Source organism: Microcaecilia unicolor, chromosome 6 (genome assembly GCF_901765095.1).
Source record: "Microcaecilia unicolor chromosome 6, aMicUni1.1, whole genome shotgun sequence".
Taxonomy (NCBI): domain Eukaryota; kingdom Metazoa; phylum Chordata; class Amphibia; order Gymnophiona; family Siphonopidae; genus Microcaecilia; species Microcaecilia unicolor.
The window spans coordinates 138110592-138125851 of NC_044036.1; the positions used below are offsets into that span (position 1 = coordinate 138110592).

The 15260-nt window shown below is 46.7% G+C and overlaps 2 protein-coding genes across 2 annotated transcripts; one reads left to right on the plus strand and one right to left on the minus strand.

Annotated features, from left to right (window-relative positions):
• The first annotated feature begins 4054 nt into the window (after window positions 1–4054).
• On the plus strand, window positions 4055–5586 carry LOC115471971 (histone H1x-like). The gene has a single exon (XM_030205971.1). The coding sequence runs from the start codon at window positions 4307–4309 to the stop codon at window positions 4856–4858; it is 552 nt and encodes a 183-aa protein (XP_030061831.1). The 5' UTR covers window positions 4055–4306; the 3' UTR covers window positions 4859–5586.
• A 6059-nt stretch (window positions 5587–11645) lies between these two features.
• LOC115472429 (histone H2A type 2-B-like) lies at window positions 11646–13152 on the minus strand. Its single transcript, XM_030206715.1, has one exon. The coding sequence runs from the start codon at window positions 12976–12978 to the stop codon at window positions 12601–12603; it is 378 nt and encodes a 125-aa protein (XP_030062575.1). The 5' UTR covers window positions 12979–13152; the 3' UTR covers window positions 11646–12600.
• Window positions 13153–15260: the final 2108 nt, after the last annotated feature.

Consider the following 15260-nt stretch of genomic DNA (forward strand, 5'->3'; position numbering starts at 1 on the left):
ACATCTACTCTGATCTTTAATGCCTGAAGTGAACTGTAGATCTACTTCTTATAACTTATCCTATATTTTCTGTACTTAATGCAATAATACTCTGTATTTCTCATTCCGGAATGGCGATCGCCATTACGGCATAATGCAAGCCACACTGAGCCTGCAAATATATGGGAAAATGTGGGATACAAATGCTGCAAATAAGCAGCACCCCAACTCACCTGACCCCTCCCCCAGGCCACTCCAACCCCTTTCTCCCCCCCCCCCCCCCCCCGGGGCTGTTCTTTAAGAAGCAGGAGTGATGCCCACTTGCTCCTGACTCTTGCACTGCCATCTTCAAAATATTGGCATCCTGACCTGTGTGATGGACCCTGCTCATTGCCATTTTGAAGATGGCGGTCCAGAGGCAGAAGCAAGTAGGCATCCTCCTGCTCTTTTGAGGTACAGATGTGGGCGGGACTCGGGGAAGGGTTGGGTGCTGTTAGCAAGGATTTCTTTTTAATTGGGGACTGGGCTTCTGGTTGAGAGAGAAGGGTCACTAGACTACCAAACATGTTTAATAATGGGGGGGGGGGAGGGCTGAGGGAGGGGGTACTAGACTACTAGCGAAAAGGGAGGTCTGGGTCAGGTCGGGATTGGGGGCACTACATGGGATCCTTGCAGAATGCAATCTGAGGCAGGATATTCAGATAGGAGGGAATGTCGCTAAAACAGACTTACCGCCGGGCTGCCACAGCAGCCTGGCAGTAGTTCCCACCCCCAGCACGCACCATTTCCGGTGCTACAAAAATATTTTTAGTGCTATATCAATTACCTGAATAAACCTGAAAATAGCTTGCCCAGCAGTAGGGCTGGACCTGGCATTTGTTCACTGGCATTACAATTTAGGTTCCCTATGTCCAGCCATACCTGTTGTACACTATGCAAACTTTATAGGGGGAAAAAAAAGCTATATGCTGAGATATTTGGGAGGGGGGGCAGGGAACTGTTAGTGGGAAACATCTATATGTGAATTTCTACCTGACCCATTTGTATACAGTAATACAGTATATGTAAGCTGTTAAAAATGTTTAGAAAACTACAGGCAATCCAAAAAAAGTTTGATTTTTGTTTTTGCACAGAAGGGAGAGAAAGTTGCATACGAATAGCCATACGGGGTCAGGTCCATCCAGCCAGCCCAGTATCCCGCTTCCAAGAGTGGCCAATCCAGGTCATAAGTACCTGGCAGAAACCCAAAGTGTAGCAACATTCCATTCCAAAGAGTAGCAAAATTCCACGAGGAATCCCAAAGAGTAACAGCATTCTATGCGGAATCCCAAAGAGTAGCAACATTCTATGCGGAATCCCAAAGAGTAGCAACATTCCACGCAGAACCCCAAACAGTAACAACATTCCATACTACCAATCCTAGGGCAAGCAGTGGCTTACCCCATGTCCATCTCAATAACAGACTATGGACTTTTCCAAATCTCTTTTAAACCCAGATATGCTGATTGTTGCTGATATGTTTTTCATCGGTTTCATCAGTTGCTGGTCGAGGCCCTTATACAGTTCCCCCTAGACCTACTTCTCCTCTCCCCCCTTTCTCTATTTCTGTGGATGGCACTCTCATTCTCCCTGTCTCATCAGCTCGCAACCTTGGGGTCATCTTTGACTCCTCTCTGTCCTTCTCTGCTCATATTCAACAGATTGCCAAAACCTGTCGTTTCTTTCTCTATAATATTAACAAAATCCATCCCTTCATCTCTGAGCACTCTACCAGAACCCTTGTCCACACTCTTATCACCTCTCGTCTTGATTATTGTAACCTACTTCTCACCAGCCTCCCTCTTAGCCATCTCTCTCCTCTTCAATCAGTCCAAAACTCTGCTGCGCAACTCATTTTCCGCCAAAGTTGCTATGCTCACATTAGCCCCCTCATTAACTCACTTCACTGGCTCCCTATCCATTTCCGTATTCAGTTCAAGCTTCTCTTATTGACCTACAAGTGTATTCACTCTGCCGCTCCCCAGTACCTCTCCACTCTCATCTCTCCCTACGCCCCCCCTTCGGGTACTCTGTTCTGTAGATAAATCTCTCTTATCCGTCTCCTTCTCCTCTACTGCTAATTCTAGACTCCGTTCCTTTTGTCTTGCTGCACCTCATGCCTGGAATAGACTTCCTGAGCCTGTGCTTCTAGCCCCGTCTTTGGCCGTTTTCAAGTCCAAACTTAAAGCCCACCTCTTTACCACTACTTTTGACTCCTAACCACTACTCACTTGCCCTGTCCTTTAACCTAATGTACGTTACAATCCAATCTGTTACTCAGGAACCTTAACGCAATACCATAATGTATTCTTCTTTACCATGTATGTATGCACATGATGTATATATTATACACCATGATCTGTTCCATTTATGTTATGTTACATGTCTGTTACCATGTATGTAAACACCTTAACGCAATACTAATTGTAATGCTGTTACCCAGAAATGGCAACCGCCATTATGGCAAATGTAAGCCACATTGAGCCTGCAAATTGGTGGGATAATGTGGGATACAAATGCTACAAATAAATAAATCAACTTCACCTATTTATTCCCTTACCCTTAATTGTTCTGTTTGTCTTATCTAGATTGTAAGCTCGTTGAGCAGGAACTGTCTTTTTGTGTATGGTGTACAGCGCTGCGTATGCCTTGTAGCGCTATAACAATGATAAATAGTAGTATTAGTAGTAAATCATGCACAATGGTCTTAAATATTCTATATGGTAGAGCCCCTAAATGTTATGTTTGTTGTTAAGGTGTACCAGTTCCAAAAGAAAACTTAACACTCAATATTACTTCTTTTGAGCAAACTTCTGTGCATCTTAGTACATCAGTCTTTTTATGTGGAGATATATTCTTGAGAGAACCTCAAATTTCTTTGGTAAGTGATAGAAGGGAGGAGAGTGTCATTGACAAGTTTGGAAATCAGAAAGAGGACTGAGTAGCTACCATGTAGAATGAAACACTTTGTACTTGTGTATTAAAACTTATTTTTGTCACTATAATACAGTGGCATAGCCACAGGTGGGCCTGGGTGGGCCAGGGCCCATCCACTTAGGGCTCAGGCCCACCCAACAGCAGCACATATTTAGTGCTAGCTAGTGGGGATCCCAAGTTTCACCAGCTGAAGACCTCCCCCTGATGGTGCTGAAAACACTGCTTTCCACTTCAGCAGTGGATTCCTAAGCTGCTGATACTGGCCTCATTGCATTGGGGGGGGGGAGGGGGAGGGGGGAGGAGAACACTTGGTGCCCACCCACTTCTTGACTAGGCCCACCCAAAATCTGCCGTCTGGCTACGCCCCTAAGATACTTTCTATTCAAAGAAATGATAGGTTGATATAAATGTGAGGTTTACACTTTCCCAACGAGAATAAAAGCAGGACTAGTGAGTGTTCACAACTCAAAATGTCTGATGTACCAGCATCTCCATACACAGAAAGAAGCCTGCCCTAACTACTTCTTATAGTTGATTCCAATTTATTAACTTGTCAACTTGTGTACACAAAATACTTTGCAGCTGGTAACGTTGTTAACTAGAGTTGCAATCTGGCCCTATAGAAAAAGAAACCGCTATCTGAACGAAAAGGTAAAATAGCTGCAAAAACGAACCTTTAGTTCTAGAAGAAGTTAGAAATCGATCAGAACCGCATATATTTTGTCCTTTTTTTTTGGGGGGGGGGGGGGGGGGGAATTTGGATCGACCGTTGACCCCCTTTGCAGCGTTGATCTTAATCTTCCCCAGTCTAGGTTGCCAATCACGTGAGGGCTTGCCCTGTGTTAGTTACAACAATTTAAAGCTTGCAAATTTCACGAACCGCAGCACCGGGAGACGGACACATACACTAGATCAGGGCCGGACGACGCTCATTTCCAACCGGCTTTGCTTTTACAGGCTGAAAACATCGCAGTGCCTTAATATCCGTCCGTAAACAAGACGCCCCCATCCTGGGCGGCTCTCGGAGGATACGGCGCACGCTTGAATTTTGCTCTTCTGGCTCCTCTTCAGCGACTATGCAAAACGATCCCCGCCTGGGTTGACAGGGCGGCGTCGGGAGAGGAGACGGGAGAAGAGGTTGGGCCGGGAAACGCCGTGAAAACGGGGAGAAAAGGCTTTTAAAGCGCCCCAAGAAACACAAGTTTGGCGAGAGGGAGCGGCCGGAGCTGTTGTTGTTCTCAACGTGGTCCGCAAGCTGCCTATAAGAAGCCGGGCGGGGGCTGAGCGCTTAGAACAAGCTCCGGAGAGAGCGCGGCGAAAGGAAGGCGAGTGTATATTACGCGCCGCGATCATGTCCGCCGAGATCGAAGAGACGGTGCCCGCCGCCGGACCCGAAAAAAGCCCCGGCGGCAAGAAATCCAAAGCGGGCAGCCGCGGCGGTGGCTCGACGGTAGCCAAGAAGAAGTCGAGCAAGAAGAAGAACCAGCCGGGCAAGTACAGCCAGCTGGTGGTGGACACGATCCGCAAACTGGGCGAGCGCAACGGCTCGTCCCTGGCCAAGATCTACAATGAGGCCAAGAAGGTGTCGTGGTTCGACCAGCAGAACGGCCGTACCTACCTCAAGTACTCGGTGAAGGCGCTGGTGCAGAACGACACCCTGGTGCAGGTGAAGGGCATCGGTGCCAACGGCTCCTTCAAGCTCAACCGCAAGAAGCTGGAGGGAGGAGGCGAGAAGCCGGCCAAGAGAGCGGCGGCGGTGGCCCCGAGAAAGACCAAAGCCAAGGTTGCCAAGAAAGACAAGGCGAAGAGCAAGAAGAGCCCGGCCAAAGCCAAGAAGAAGAAGAAAGAGAAGAAGGGAGCAAAGCGCAGCCTGCCCAAGGTGCCCAAAGCAAAGAAGGCGTAAAGTAGCGCGCAAGCGATGTGACTCTGCTTTATGTACTACAGAACTGACGCGGTGGCTTTGCCTTTTGTAACTTTGTGGCTTTTCCATTTCTTGCACCTGGAAGGACGCTTTACCTGATGAGCCACATGATAAGATCTGGGGGGGCAGGGACAAAAATCAGTGACCAAGGCTTAGCTACGCCGTGGTTGGCCCTCCGGAACCCTGGCCAGGGCAGCTGCAGCGTGAATCGAAGAGGACAAATGGACTGGAGGGGTTTCTAAAGATTGGAGCCGTTATGGGGAGGGGGAACTGAAATTCTTTGAAAAGCTTGTGTTTTCTTTTTGACAGCATTTTGCAAGCACCGTCATGGAATACGGTTCCATAGTCTAATAGGTTGGAGGGGGAAGGGAGGTAACAGCAATGCATAGAAAATGGAATTAAGTGGAGGGGAGAAAACTGCATTTTCCAATTCACATTTAAACTGTTGTTAAATCTGTGTGTTAAGGCAGTTGGCCACGATGATCTTATATTCCAATCGGTGTGAAATTGCAGACATTGTTTTTTTTTCTCTAGGGGGGCTCTCCCATTTTGGCTTGAAAATATTTCAAGGGCAAACAAAATGCACAAAAGGTTGCTTTGGCAGTTTGTTTTTAAAAAGGCACATATGAACAAAATAGCTGTAAAACTGGCCTGCTTTTCATGTTAAAGAATTTTTTAAAGGATAATAAAAAGACATATATATTCTTAAATATTGTTACTGAGTCTGTGTTCATTGATCCAACCCTATGCCATCTACCTATTTGATTGTTGCTAGAGTAGGTGAATAACATGCCTTCTTCCAGTGACAGCCTGTGAGCAGAGACTACAAAAGGAGGTCCAGCAGGCTCTTGTGATACCACACTGCTGCTGGGAGCCAGATCCACCCAGACTGTGAAAATTCAAATAGTATTACTCAAACATAGGCACAAAAAAGCTGGACTACCTTATGGGCAGATGATCGAAAGCCCTGCGCTGTTCTAAACAGCGCTATAAAAATAGCACTAGAAGTGTGGGGCTTTACACCTATGATCAGAGATAATAGCATACAAATTTTTGCACACTATTATCTCTGATCATAGGGTAACATGCAGGAGGATTGCATCTGAGCAGTACTCCCACACTTGACAGTTCTGGGCTGTCAAAAGCCCAGACCTGTCAAACATAAGGGCTGGAGGTCTCATGTGAAGCCCTGCCCAGCGCACACTTCTCCACCCCTCCCTTCTCCAACTGAAGGTAGGAGTGGGGAAGGGCCGCTTGACCAACAGTCCACTGGGCCCCCAGAACCTCTAAGGGGATGCTGGGGGGGGGCAGGGTTCCTGTGAGGGGCCTGCTACCCTGTTTCCCCAAAAGTAAGCCATCCCCCGAAAATAAGACCTAGTAGAGGTTTTCCTGAATTGGTAGATATAAGGCCTCCCCCAAAAGTAAGACCTAGCAAATTTTTGTTTGAAAGCAGGGCCACCGAGAGCTGGACAAGGCCGTCCCCGGGCCACCCCCCCCCCCCCCACTCGAGGTCGCCGGGCCACCCCTCCACCCACCCTCCGTCGCTCCTGGAACTAACCTTAAACACCTCCTTTCACCGCAGCAGCAGGGCAGACCTCTCCTTCCTTCCGTGCCCCGCCCTCGCGGACGTTACGTCAGGCGAGGGCAGGACACGGAAGAAAGGAGTGGCCTGCCCTGCTGCTGCGAAGGTGAAAGGAGGCGTTTAAGGTTAGTTCCGGGAGCGACGGAGGGCGGGCGGGCCAACCCCGATGTTTCCCCGAAAAATAAGACAGCCCCTGAAAATAAGACCTAGCACATTTTGGGGGGCAAAAATTAATATAAGACAGTGTCTTATTTTCGGGGAAACATGGTAGCATGCTTGTCAGGGCTACTACTACTACTATTTAGCATTTCTATAGCGCTACAAGGCGTACGCAGCGCTGCACAAACATAGAAGAAAGACAGTCCCTGCTCTCACCATTCCTCCCCATTGGTCTGCTAACGCCAGCTTGGAGCTGGTGTAAGGTTTGCTGTAGCCAGCAAGTCAATCTTTGGCACACTGGTTGCTGATCATTGGGGATGAATAGGTTTAGCATGCATTTGCATGCTACTTGCGCTAAGAGCCCTGTTTTGCATGCTGTTGCATTCAGAGCCTGTGAACATGTGTTTCACACACTCAGGGGCTCTTAACTAGCACAGCAGTAGCAAACGCAGGTGCTAGTATGGCACTAACAGCCTCTAGCACCTGTGGTTGCTTCTGATCATTGGCCCATCAGTGCACTATAACTACTGCATTGCACAGCCAATGTTATACAATACAGGTATGTGCCAACCACTTCTGCCGTGTCCACAGCTGGCATAAACAGTGGTATGTTAACACCTCCTTTGCATAAGTGTTTGTATACAACTGCAACATAGGGTTAGTATTTGTTATGTAACAAGTGATGTAATTTAATTACAAGTAAAAGGTTTATTTCCCACTACAGCTCTTTATGACTCTGGGTAAGTCACTTAACCTAGTATAGATAGAAACGCAGCTTTGCTTGTAAGTACAGCACAAGTTTGTATTTCAAATCCCATCCCCTTTTCCCTCCCTTGCTGGTCTTCTGTTGGTGGGTCTGAGCATCCAGCCCATGTAGAAACAGGCTACCTTTAAGGTAGATAGGGGAAAAGATTGATTAAGACTGGAAGAGAGCAGAAGAGATGTCTGTAGGAATCAGAAGATACTGCAACATTTTAGTTTTTTTTAAAAACCACAATAATGCATTAATCTTTTTTAATTTGTTACATTTATATCCCACATTTTCCCACCTATTTGTAGGCTCAATGTGGCTTACATAGTACCGGAGAGGCTTTACAGACTCCGGTGTAAACAAATACAGCCACACTAGGGAATCATACAACAGAAGAGTTGTGTTATGTCCATTACATTCTTTAGTTTTATTGTGTTGCAAAGATCAGGCATTTATGTTGGATCAGTAGGGTATGCCTTTTTAAACAGGTTAGTTTTTAGTGTTTTCCAAAAGTTTAGGTGGTCATTCGTAGTTTTCAAGGCTTTTGGTAATCACAGTTAACTCGCAGCCCTATTATTTATCACCAATTTATATATCACATACACAACTAGCCCAATTCTATAACTGCACCTAACTTTGGTAAACTCTGCCTATTCACTCGTTTATCTCAGTCATTATCTTTGGCTGCTGGCATTGTGGTACTTAGTCTTGTGAAGTTGTAATCACACAGGACACCTGTAGTCGCAGCAGAAAACCTACCAAACTCTAGGGGGCAGCACCTGCAGCGAAGGCAGCAACAAGAAGACTTTTTCAGCAGACCCACAGCTGGAGGATAACAGGCAAGGGCTTAGGAGAGACCAAAGCCTCCCAGAGCCAGTTGTTCAAGAAGAGGAGCACTCAGCTGAAGCACAACTTTTGACCATACCAATCAGGGGCGTATCTGCGTGGGGCCTCAGGGGCCTGGGCCCCCGCAGATTTCGCCCTGGACCCCCCTACCGCTGCCAACCCTCCCCCTCCGTTGCTCGCCTACCTTCGCTGGCGGGGGACCCCAACCCCCGCCAGCCGAGGTCCGCGTCCTCCTGCCGCTGCCGGCTGCCTTTGGTCCTTTCATTCTTCCATTGAAGCTGGCGCCGACGAAAGTTTCTTTTGAGTCTGACGTCGCTGCACGTTGTACGTGCAGGACGTCAGACTCAGAAATTGTTTCTGAGTCTGACGTCCTGCACGTACAACGTGCAACGTGCAGCGACGTCAGATTCAAAAGAAACTTTTTCGTCGGCGCCAGCTTCAATGGAAGAATGAAAGGACCAAAGGCAGCCGGCAGCGGCAGGAGGACGCGGACCTCGGCTGGCGGGGGTTGGGGTCCCCCGCCAGCGAAGGTAGGCGAGCAACGGAGGGGGAGGGTTAGCAATGGCAGCGGCTGGGGGGAGGGGGATCGGCAATGGCGGCGGCGGCGGCGGCGGGGGGGGGCTATAATGTGCCCCCCCTCTCTGGCCCTGGCCCCCCCTACCGCCGCAGTTCAGATACGCCCCTGATACCAATCATATTAAATGCAGCTACTTTCTCTGTCCCTAGTGGGCTCCCGCTCTAAGTGTTGTATGTAGGGCAATGGAGGGTTAATGACTGACCTAAGGTTACCATATGTTACCTCTGTGACTCTTTGGACCACACCTTGTAAGCGGCACTGAACCTGCTATTGAGCAGGAAAGAGCGGGGTATAAATGCTATAAATAAATAAATAAAATGTTCGCTTTTACTGATATGTCCTCTTTAAGGACACTGCAAGGCATCCAGGCAGGTTTCGACAGCCTGCCCATTTGTCTGGGTCTGGCAGCAGGCAGGCCTTGGGGATGTACTGTCCTATGCCTCGTTCCTGCCCAGCGCAGCTGCAGCCCTGCTTACTCCCGGCGCAGCTTCAAAATGGCTGCCGAGAGTTCGTGCACACACATGAATGGAGGAGAAAAGGAGTTTCGCATACTATCCCCCCATCATGTCTCCCAATTTAATGAGAACACTCAGCCAACCCAGTTTAAACAATAGCCTCATAACATCACCCCATAATCTCCCATGGAATCTCCCTTCTTCCCCCCGCCCCACTCCGTTCAGCATTTCTTTCCTTCTCTACTCCCTCAGTCACTTTTCAGTATGTTTCTCCTTCCTTCCTTCATCACCTCTTCAGCATCTCTCTCCTTCCCTCATCCGCCATGTCTCTAGAATCTCTCTTTTTCCATCTGCAGCATCTCACCTTCCTCTGCTCTCCCCACCCAGATCCAGGATTTGTCTCCGTCCCTTCCTCCCACCTCCATCTCCTCACGTTGGCCATCCAGAATTTCTCTCCTTCCTTTCCCCCATCCCCAGCATGCATCTTTCCCTGCCCCAGCATAAAAAAAAATGCAATGATTCTGAAATAAAAATGAGGACAACAAGATTTTATATTTGCAGCAGTCTGATGAAGGCAATAAAGACCAATTTACTCATTCAGAAAATATTAATCAGTCTGAATCCTCCAATGATTTGGCCAATTCTATATATAGAAGTGCAGATGTGTTTTTAATCCAGAATCACATAGACATTTGTAAAACCCAGATTCTCTCTGTACTTGACAAAAGTCACTTAACCCTCCATTGCCGCTGGTACAAACTTAGATTGTGAGCCCTCCTGGAACAGAGAAATATCCAGAGTACCTGATTGTAACTCACCTTGCGCTACTACTGAAAAAGATGTGAGCAAAATTTAAATAAATAAAAAACCAACAAATGAAAATTAAACTAAAAACCAAAATATCCTGTTACAGTAGGTTCAGAAAGATGAACCGCTCACTTCTATAGCGTGCTAAGTGCAGAAAAGCAAGGGTCACAACCTGAAGCCTGTACATTTTGAAATCTGCTCTGAGCAGAATCTAGGCTGTACTTACCATTCTAGATGGTAAAAAATGCCTGCAAAACACTTACCCAATACAGTTATGAAGTAAAGTAACCAGTGCCCCGATGAGCAATTCCCCGCACTGCTGAGAAACAGCACAGAGAATTAACTCCCCAATGATCAAAACTAAAAACATGCAAATTTAAATTTATGCATGTTATTAGCATTGATCATCCAGCGATAGTGTGGGAGAATTGTTCCGGCGTACCTCCCGCGCTTGTTTGGCAGGTCCCGGCTGTCAAAAGCCCAGCCTATCAAACAGGAGCTGGAGGGTCCATGGGACCTCCCTCCAAAAAGGCCCTGGTGGCCTAGCGCCCCCCTCCCCCCCCCAGAACAGGATGCACTGGGCAGGATTGGGTGCTGCTATTTTGAAGGCAGCACTAGAAAGAGGAAGGAGTCTGCTACTCCCTCCTCCAACAGAGGTGGGGGGGGAGGGGTCCGCTACACCCGTGCTGGTGGGGGGTTAGTGTGGCAGCTCACGGGCTACCAGGGTTCTTTTTTTGGGGGGGGAGGGATTAGGAGGCTGGAGATCCTGCGTCTGTTTGGGGTGGGCAGTGGGGACTCCACTTTGGGCCACCGGTGCCTCACTTTTAGAGGGGCAATGGAGCCCCAGGACACTGTGGCAGCCCCTCCAAAAGTGACCCTCTCCAATGGACCCCCCCCCCCCAGAACATAGTGGCAGCTCAGGCTGCCTAACTGATGGGGGTGGGATGGGAACAAAGCCTTAACCCTAACACCAACTCTGAGCTGAAGTAGGGTTAAGGTGTGATTCCTCCTCTATAATCAGCGTGTTCTCCGAAAACAGGGGCAAAATACAAGCAGAGCTCATTTACATCTAATTTAAATGAGCTCTGTGCTATTGCTTCACCGGAGGTCATGGAGGTGCAGCTAAATGGGGGGACACTAGTCCAGCGCTCACGGCCTTTAGCGTCTGCATTTAACTTTCAACATTGCGCTACAAGTGTCTGATCCAGCTTAAGCAAGTAGAATGGGGCTAATGATGTAATGTACAAGTGACAGACACATTTCAGCACCTGAAACCTAGGCACAGAATTCTGCCTATCCTTCTGCAGTTTAAGTACCCAGTGTGGGGGGACTGGAGTTTGCCGTTTGTACCCATGTTTCCTATTTTACACAACTGCAAAATCTCTACCTATGTTTGCACCTGCTCCAGAAACAGTACAAACACAGGCACTTGACTGCATCCATTGGAGACTTAGGTCTGCTTTTACAAAGATAAGTATGCTTTTATTGCCCCTTATAAAATATGGATATTTTAAGTGCCAGCTCCCCTCTAGGGTGTAACGCTTCAAGCACTAGCCATGAAAGCCTTCAGATGTAGCCTCAAACAGTAACTAAAGATACAAAACAACAGTTTAATGTAGCAGTATTCTATTGCAGCAAAAGTATATATTACAGGATCGTTTCTAGAGGAGCTGCCATTGGCTCCTTAGAAAACAAGGTACCAAACTATTTGGCTCAAGTTTTAATCCACTTCCACACAGATTTAATTGGTTCAAAATGCGATTCTGGATTCAAACATGTTCACTGCTAAGCGTTAAGTTTTGGATTATCCTATTTTCATAGTTTTACTTGCATACACAGGTTAACTTAAAAGTGCACATTAAAAAGAAACATTTTTATAATAACGGCTAACATCCTTCAAATAATGGACTGACAGAATGCACGCTAAGGGAAAAAGACATATTTACATCAAATTTAACATCACAAGTTAAACAGCCTTTAAACATACAAATATCACATTTACAGGGTCGGGGATCAAAATAGTCTGGACTGAAGGTAACGAAATACTGAAGAACGTATGTAGAAACGAAACATCACCCCAGCGCTTCAGGAAATGCTTCTTGCTGTAAACTCCAAGAGCTTGTGCAAAGAATAGTCAGTCTGTTTCGGCTGCACAAGCTGGGAAAATAAATCAGAGACAAAGCCATCTTGCCAAGAGATCCAGCTTGAACTGCCGCAGTGCTGAGCTTGTCAAAAAAAAAAAAAATCCACACACCTCACAGATTAAGCCTAAAAAGTCTCAGGTGTTAATCGCAGCGATCGAGAGTCCAAGGGGGCAAATAAGGAAAAGTGTAACGATGTAGAAGCCACCCCCCTCCCCACCCCAGCTATCAATTACTGCTTAACAGTACACCAGCGACACATCTAACCTACGATTCGTGTTGCTACCACTAAAGTACAATTCTGGTCCCCAATGCTACATCGTCACAGTCACAGTACAACTAAAAAAAGGGCGATCACACAATTTCACCTTCACGAAAACAAGGGGGGAGGGGCGGGCTTTAGCGCTCACTTCTTGGTCTGGGTCTTCTTGGGCAGCAGCACGGCCTGGATGTTGGGCAATACGCCGCCCTGCGCGATGGTCACTCCGCCCAGTAGCTTGTTCAGTTCCTCATCGTTGCGGATGGCGAGCTGCAGATGGCGCGGTATAATGCGCGTCTTCTTGTTATCGCGCGCCGCGTTGCCCGCGAGCTCCAGGATCTCGGCCGACAGGTACTCCAGCACGGCGGCCAGGTAGACGGGGGCGCCGGCACCCACGCGCTCCGCGTAGTTGCCCTTCCTCAGCAGCCGGTGCACGCGGCCCACCGGGAACTGCAGGCCGGCTCGGGACGAGCGCGACTTGGCCTTGGCCCGGGCTTTGCCGCCGGATTTCCCTCGGCCGGACATGGCGTGAGGCTGCAAGCGCAGGGGAGGGAGGATGAGACAGTAAGAGCCAAGCGAACCAGGAAGCAGTACCGAGAGGTGGTCCGTGCCCTACCTCTCCAGCTGCAGCGTCGCTCACGAGGCACCGAACAACCGCAGGGAAACCCCGGGCACCGGCAGCTGCAGTGACAATGACTGGCCGCGCGCAGCGTAACGCGTTATAAAGCGAACGCCCCACCGCCGACGCGCGCAGCTCATTGGTCAGGCACAGGACGGCCGCCGGCTTCCTATTGGCGGAGGCCTCCATCCTCGATTTGCATAGAGCCTCCTGCGCTCTTATTGCAGCCGCCCAGACAGGCCTGCGGAATAATAGTTTCTGCTTCCCGTTTTGGGTCTGGGAGGGTTAATCTGAGATTATTGGAATTGCGGCACAATTTTCTTTCTTTTTTTTTCTAATATTGATACTGGCGGCTTGTGTACGATCTTAGAAGTCCTGCATAGTTACTGACTGGCTTCCTTATCTGCATGCATAAGGAAGTAGGTAAACCCTTCTCTGCCCATATTCTTTCTGTATTAATTCTGTATCTTTTGCTTGGCTGTATATTATTGTCTCTGAAACAAAGTACAACAGTAAAGCGTAGGGGCTGGCTAGTTGTCTGTTTGCAGCTGCATGTATGATAACTCTACAAATCTTGATAAGAATAGTAACTAGGGAGTAAGGGAGTGTCTCAGGGCAACCACGTAATTGGCTGGTGGTGTCCTAACTAACGTTTTGCCAAGATTGAAAAGATGCATGGAAAGAATACAGTGGACAATTGTGCAGACTTAAGGGGTTAGGGCTTCTCAGCTTGGAAAAGAGAGGACTGAGGGGACATATGATAGGTATCTACAAAATCCCAAATGATATAGACTTCTTTCAAAAAGTACTAAGACTAGGAGACACAGAGTGGTTACCTGGTCTACTTTTAAAACTGAAAGCCAAAAGAAAGGAGTAGGGGAAAACGACTCTTCTCAACCAATGATGGAGACGTGTGGATGGATTGAAAGTTTTATTGCAAAAACATCAAATTCGACTTGACACAGCAGCCATGTTTCGGCGCATGAGCTTCAGGAGTCTATATGATATATGTTAAACATCAAACACTAACATTCATAAAAACATAAGAAATGATGTAATAACACACAATATATATTTAAAATGTAAAATAATACTAAAGCATATATTAAACATAAAAAAATCATCAGACATAGTGAAATTATGTTCAATACATATAGAAAGGTGATATTTGGTTCAGTATATATAAAATGTATGTCATGATATTTTATAATTTTTAATTAAAGTTAAACAAAAAAATTAAATGAAGTACACATATATATATAAAATATGTACTAAGAAAAAATTGTTCATAAAAGGTGCTAATAAATTATGATTTACTAACCTTATGTTGCTAATTATGTCAATGTAGATGGAAAATATAGATAAGAAATTTCCATATCAAAATATGTACACAAATGGGGTATCAAACATAACCCTGTGAAAGGAAATCATACGTAATTGGTGAACAGTGGAATAAATTAAAAAAAGGAAGTGTAAGTGACTGTCTTGTGATTGAATGTGATACCAAAAAAACATTTAATATCTGAGTAAGCTTTCATCTAAAAAAAAAGCTATTTGCAAAGGGAGAGGGGTTAGCCTTTCCTAAAAAGGCTGGTACCAACTAAGTTGTAAAGTGTCATTTGGTAGACTTTTTTGTATCTATAACGTGGTTAAGAAAATGCAAGAATAACTGTTTGCATGCGAGGAATATTGCCATACTTCGAGGGAGCAAAAAAGTTGCAGGTCATGCGAAATGAGAGTAAGAGAAAGGGGGAAATAACTAATAGGAGGGAACTGTTTGGGGAGAGGGAGGGAGAAGGGGTTGTGACAGAGTTCCATTTCAGCCAGAAACACGCTTATATTTTTGTAAAAAAAAAAAAAAAAAAGGACCAAATTAGGATTTTGGGTCTGTTTCAACACCAAAACTGAAACCGAAATTTGTTTGGTCTCTGCAATTTTTATGTTCGCTGCTTACATTATATGGATGATCAAAGCCATCATCTACCCATTCCACTCCACTCATTATTATAGACCTCTATCATATCTCCCCTCAGCCACCTTTTCTCCAAGCTTGAAGAGCCCTAGCCGCTTTAGTGGAGTGGAACGGGTAGACATAAAGCGTCTGTTTACACTTTCCAAAAATACTAGGGGGCATGGGCTGAAGCTACAAAGTAGTAAATTTAAAACAAATCGGAGAAAGTATTTCTTC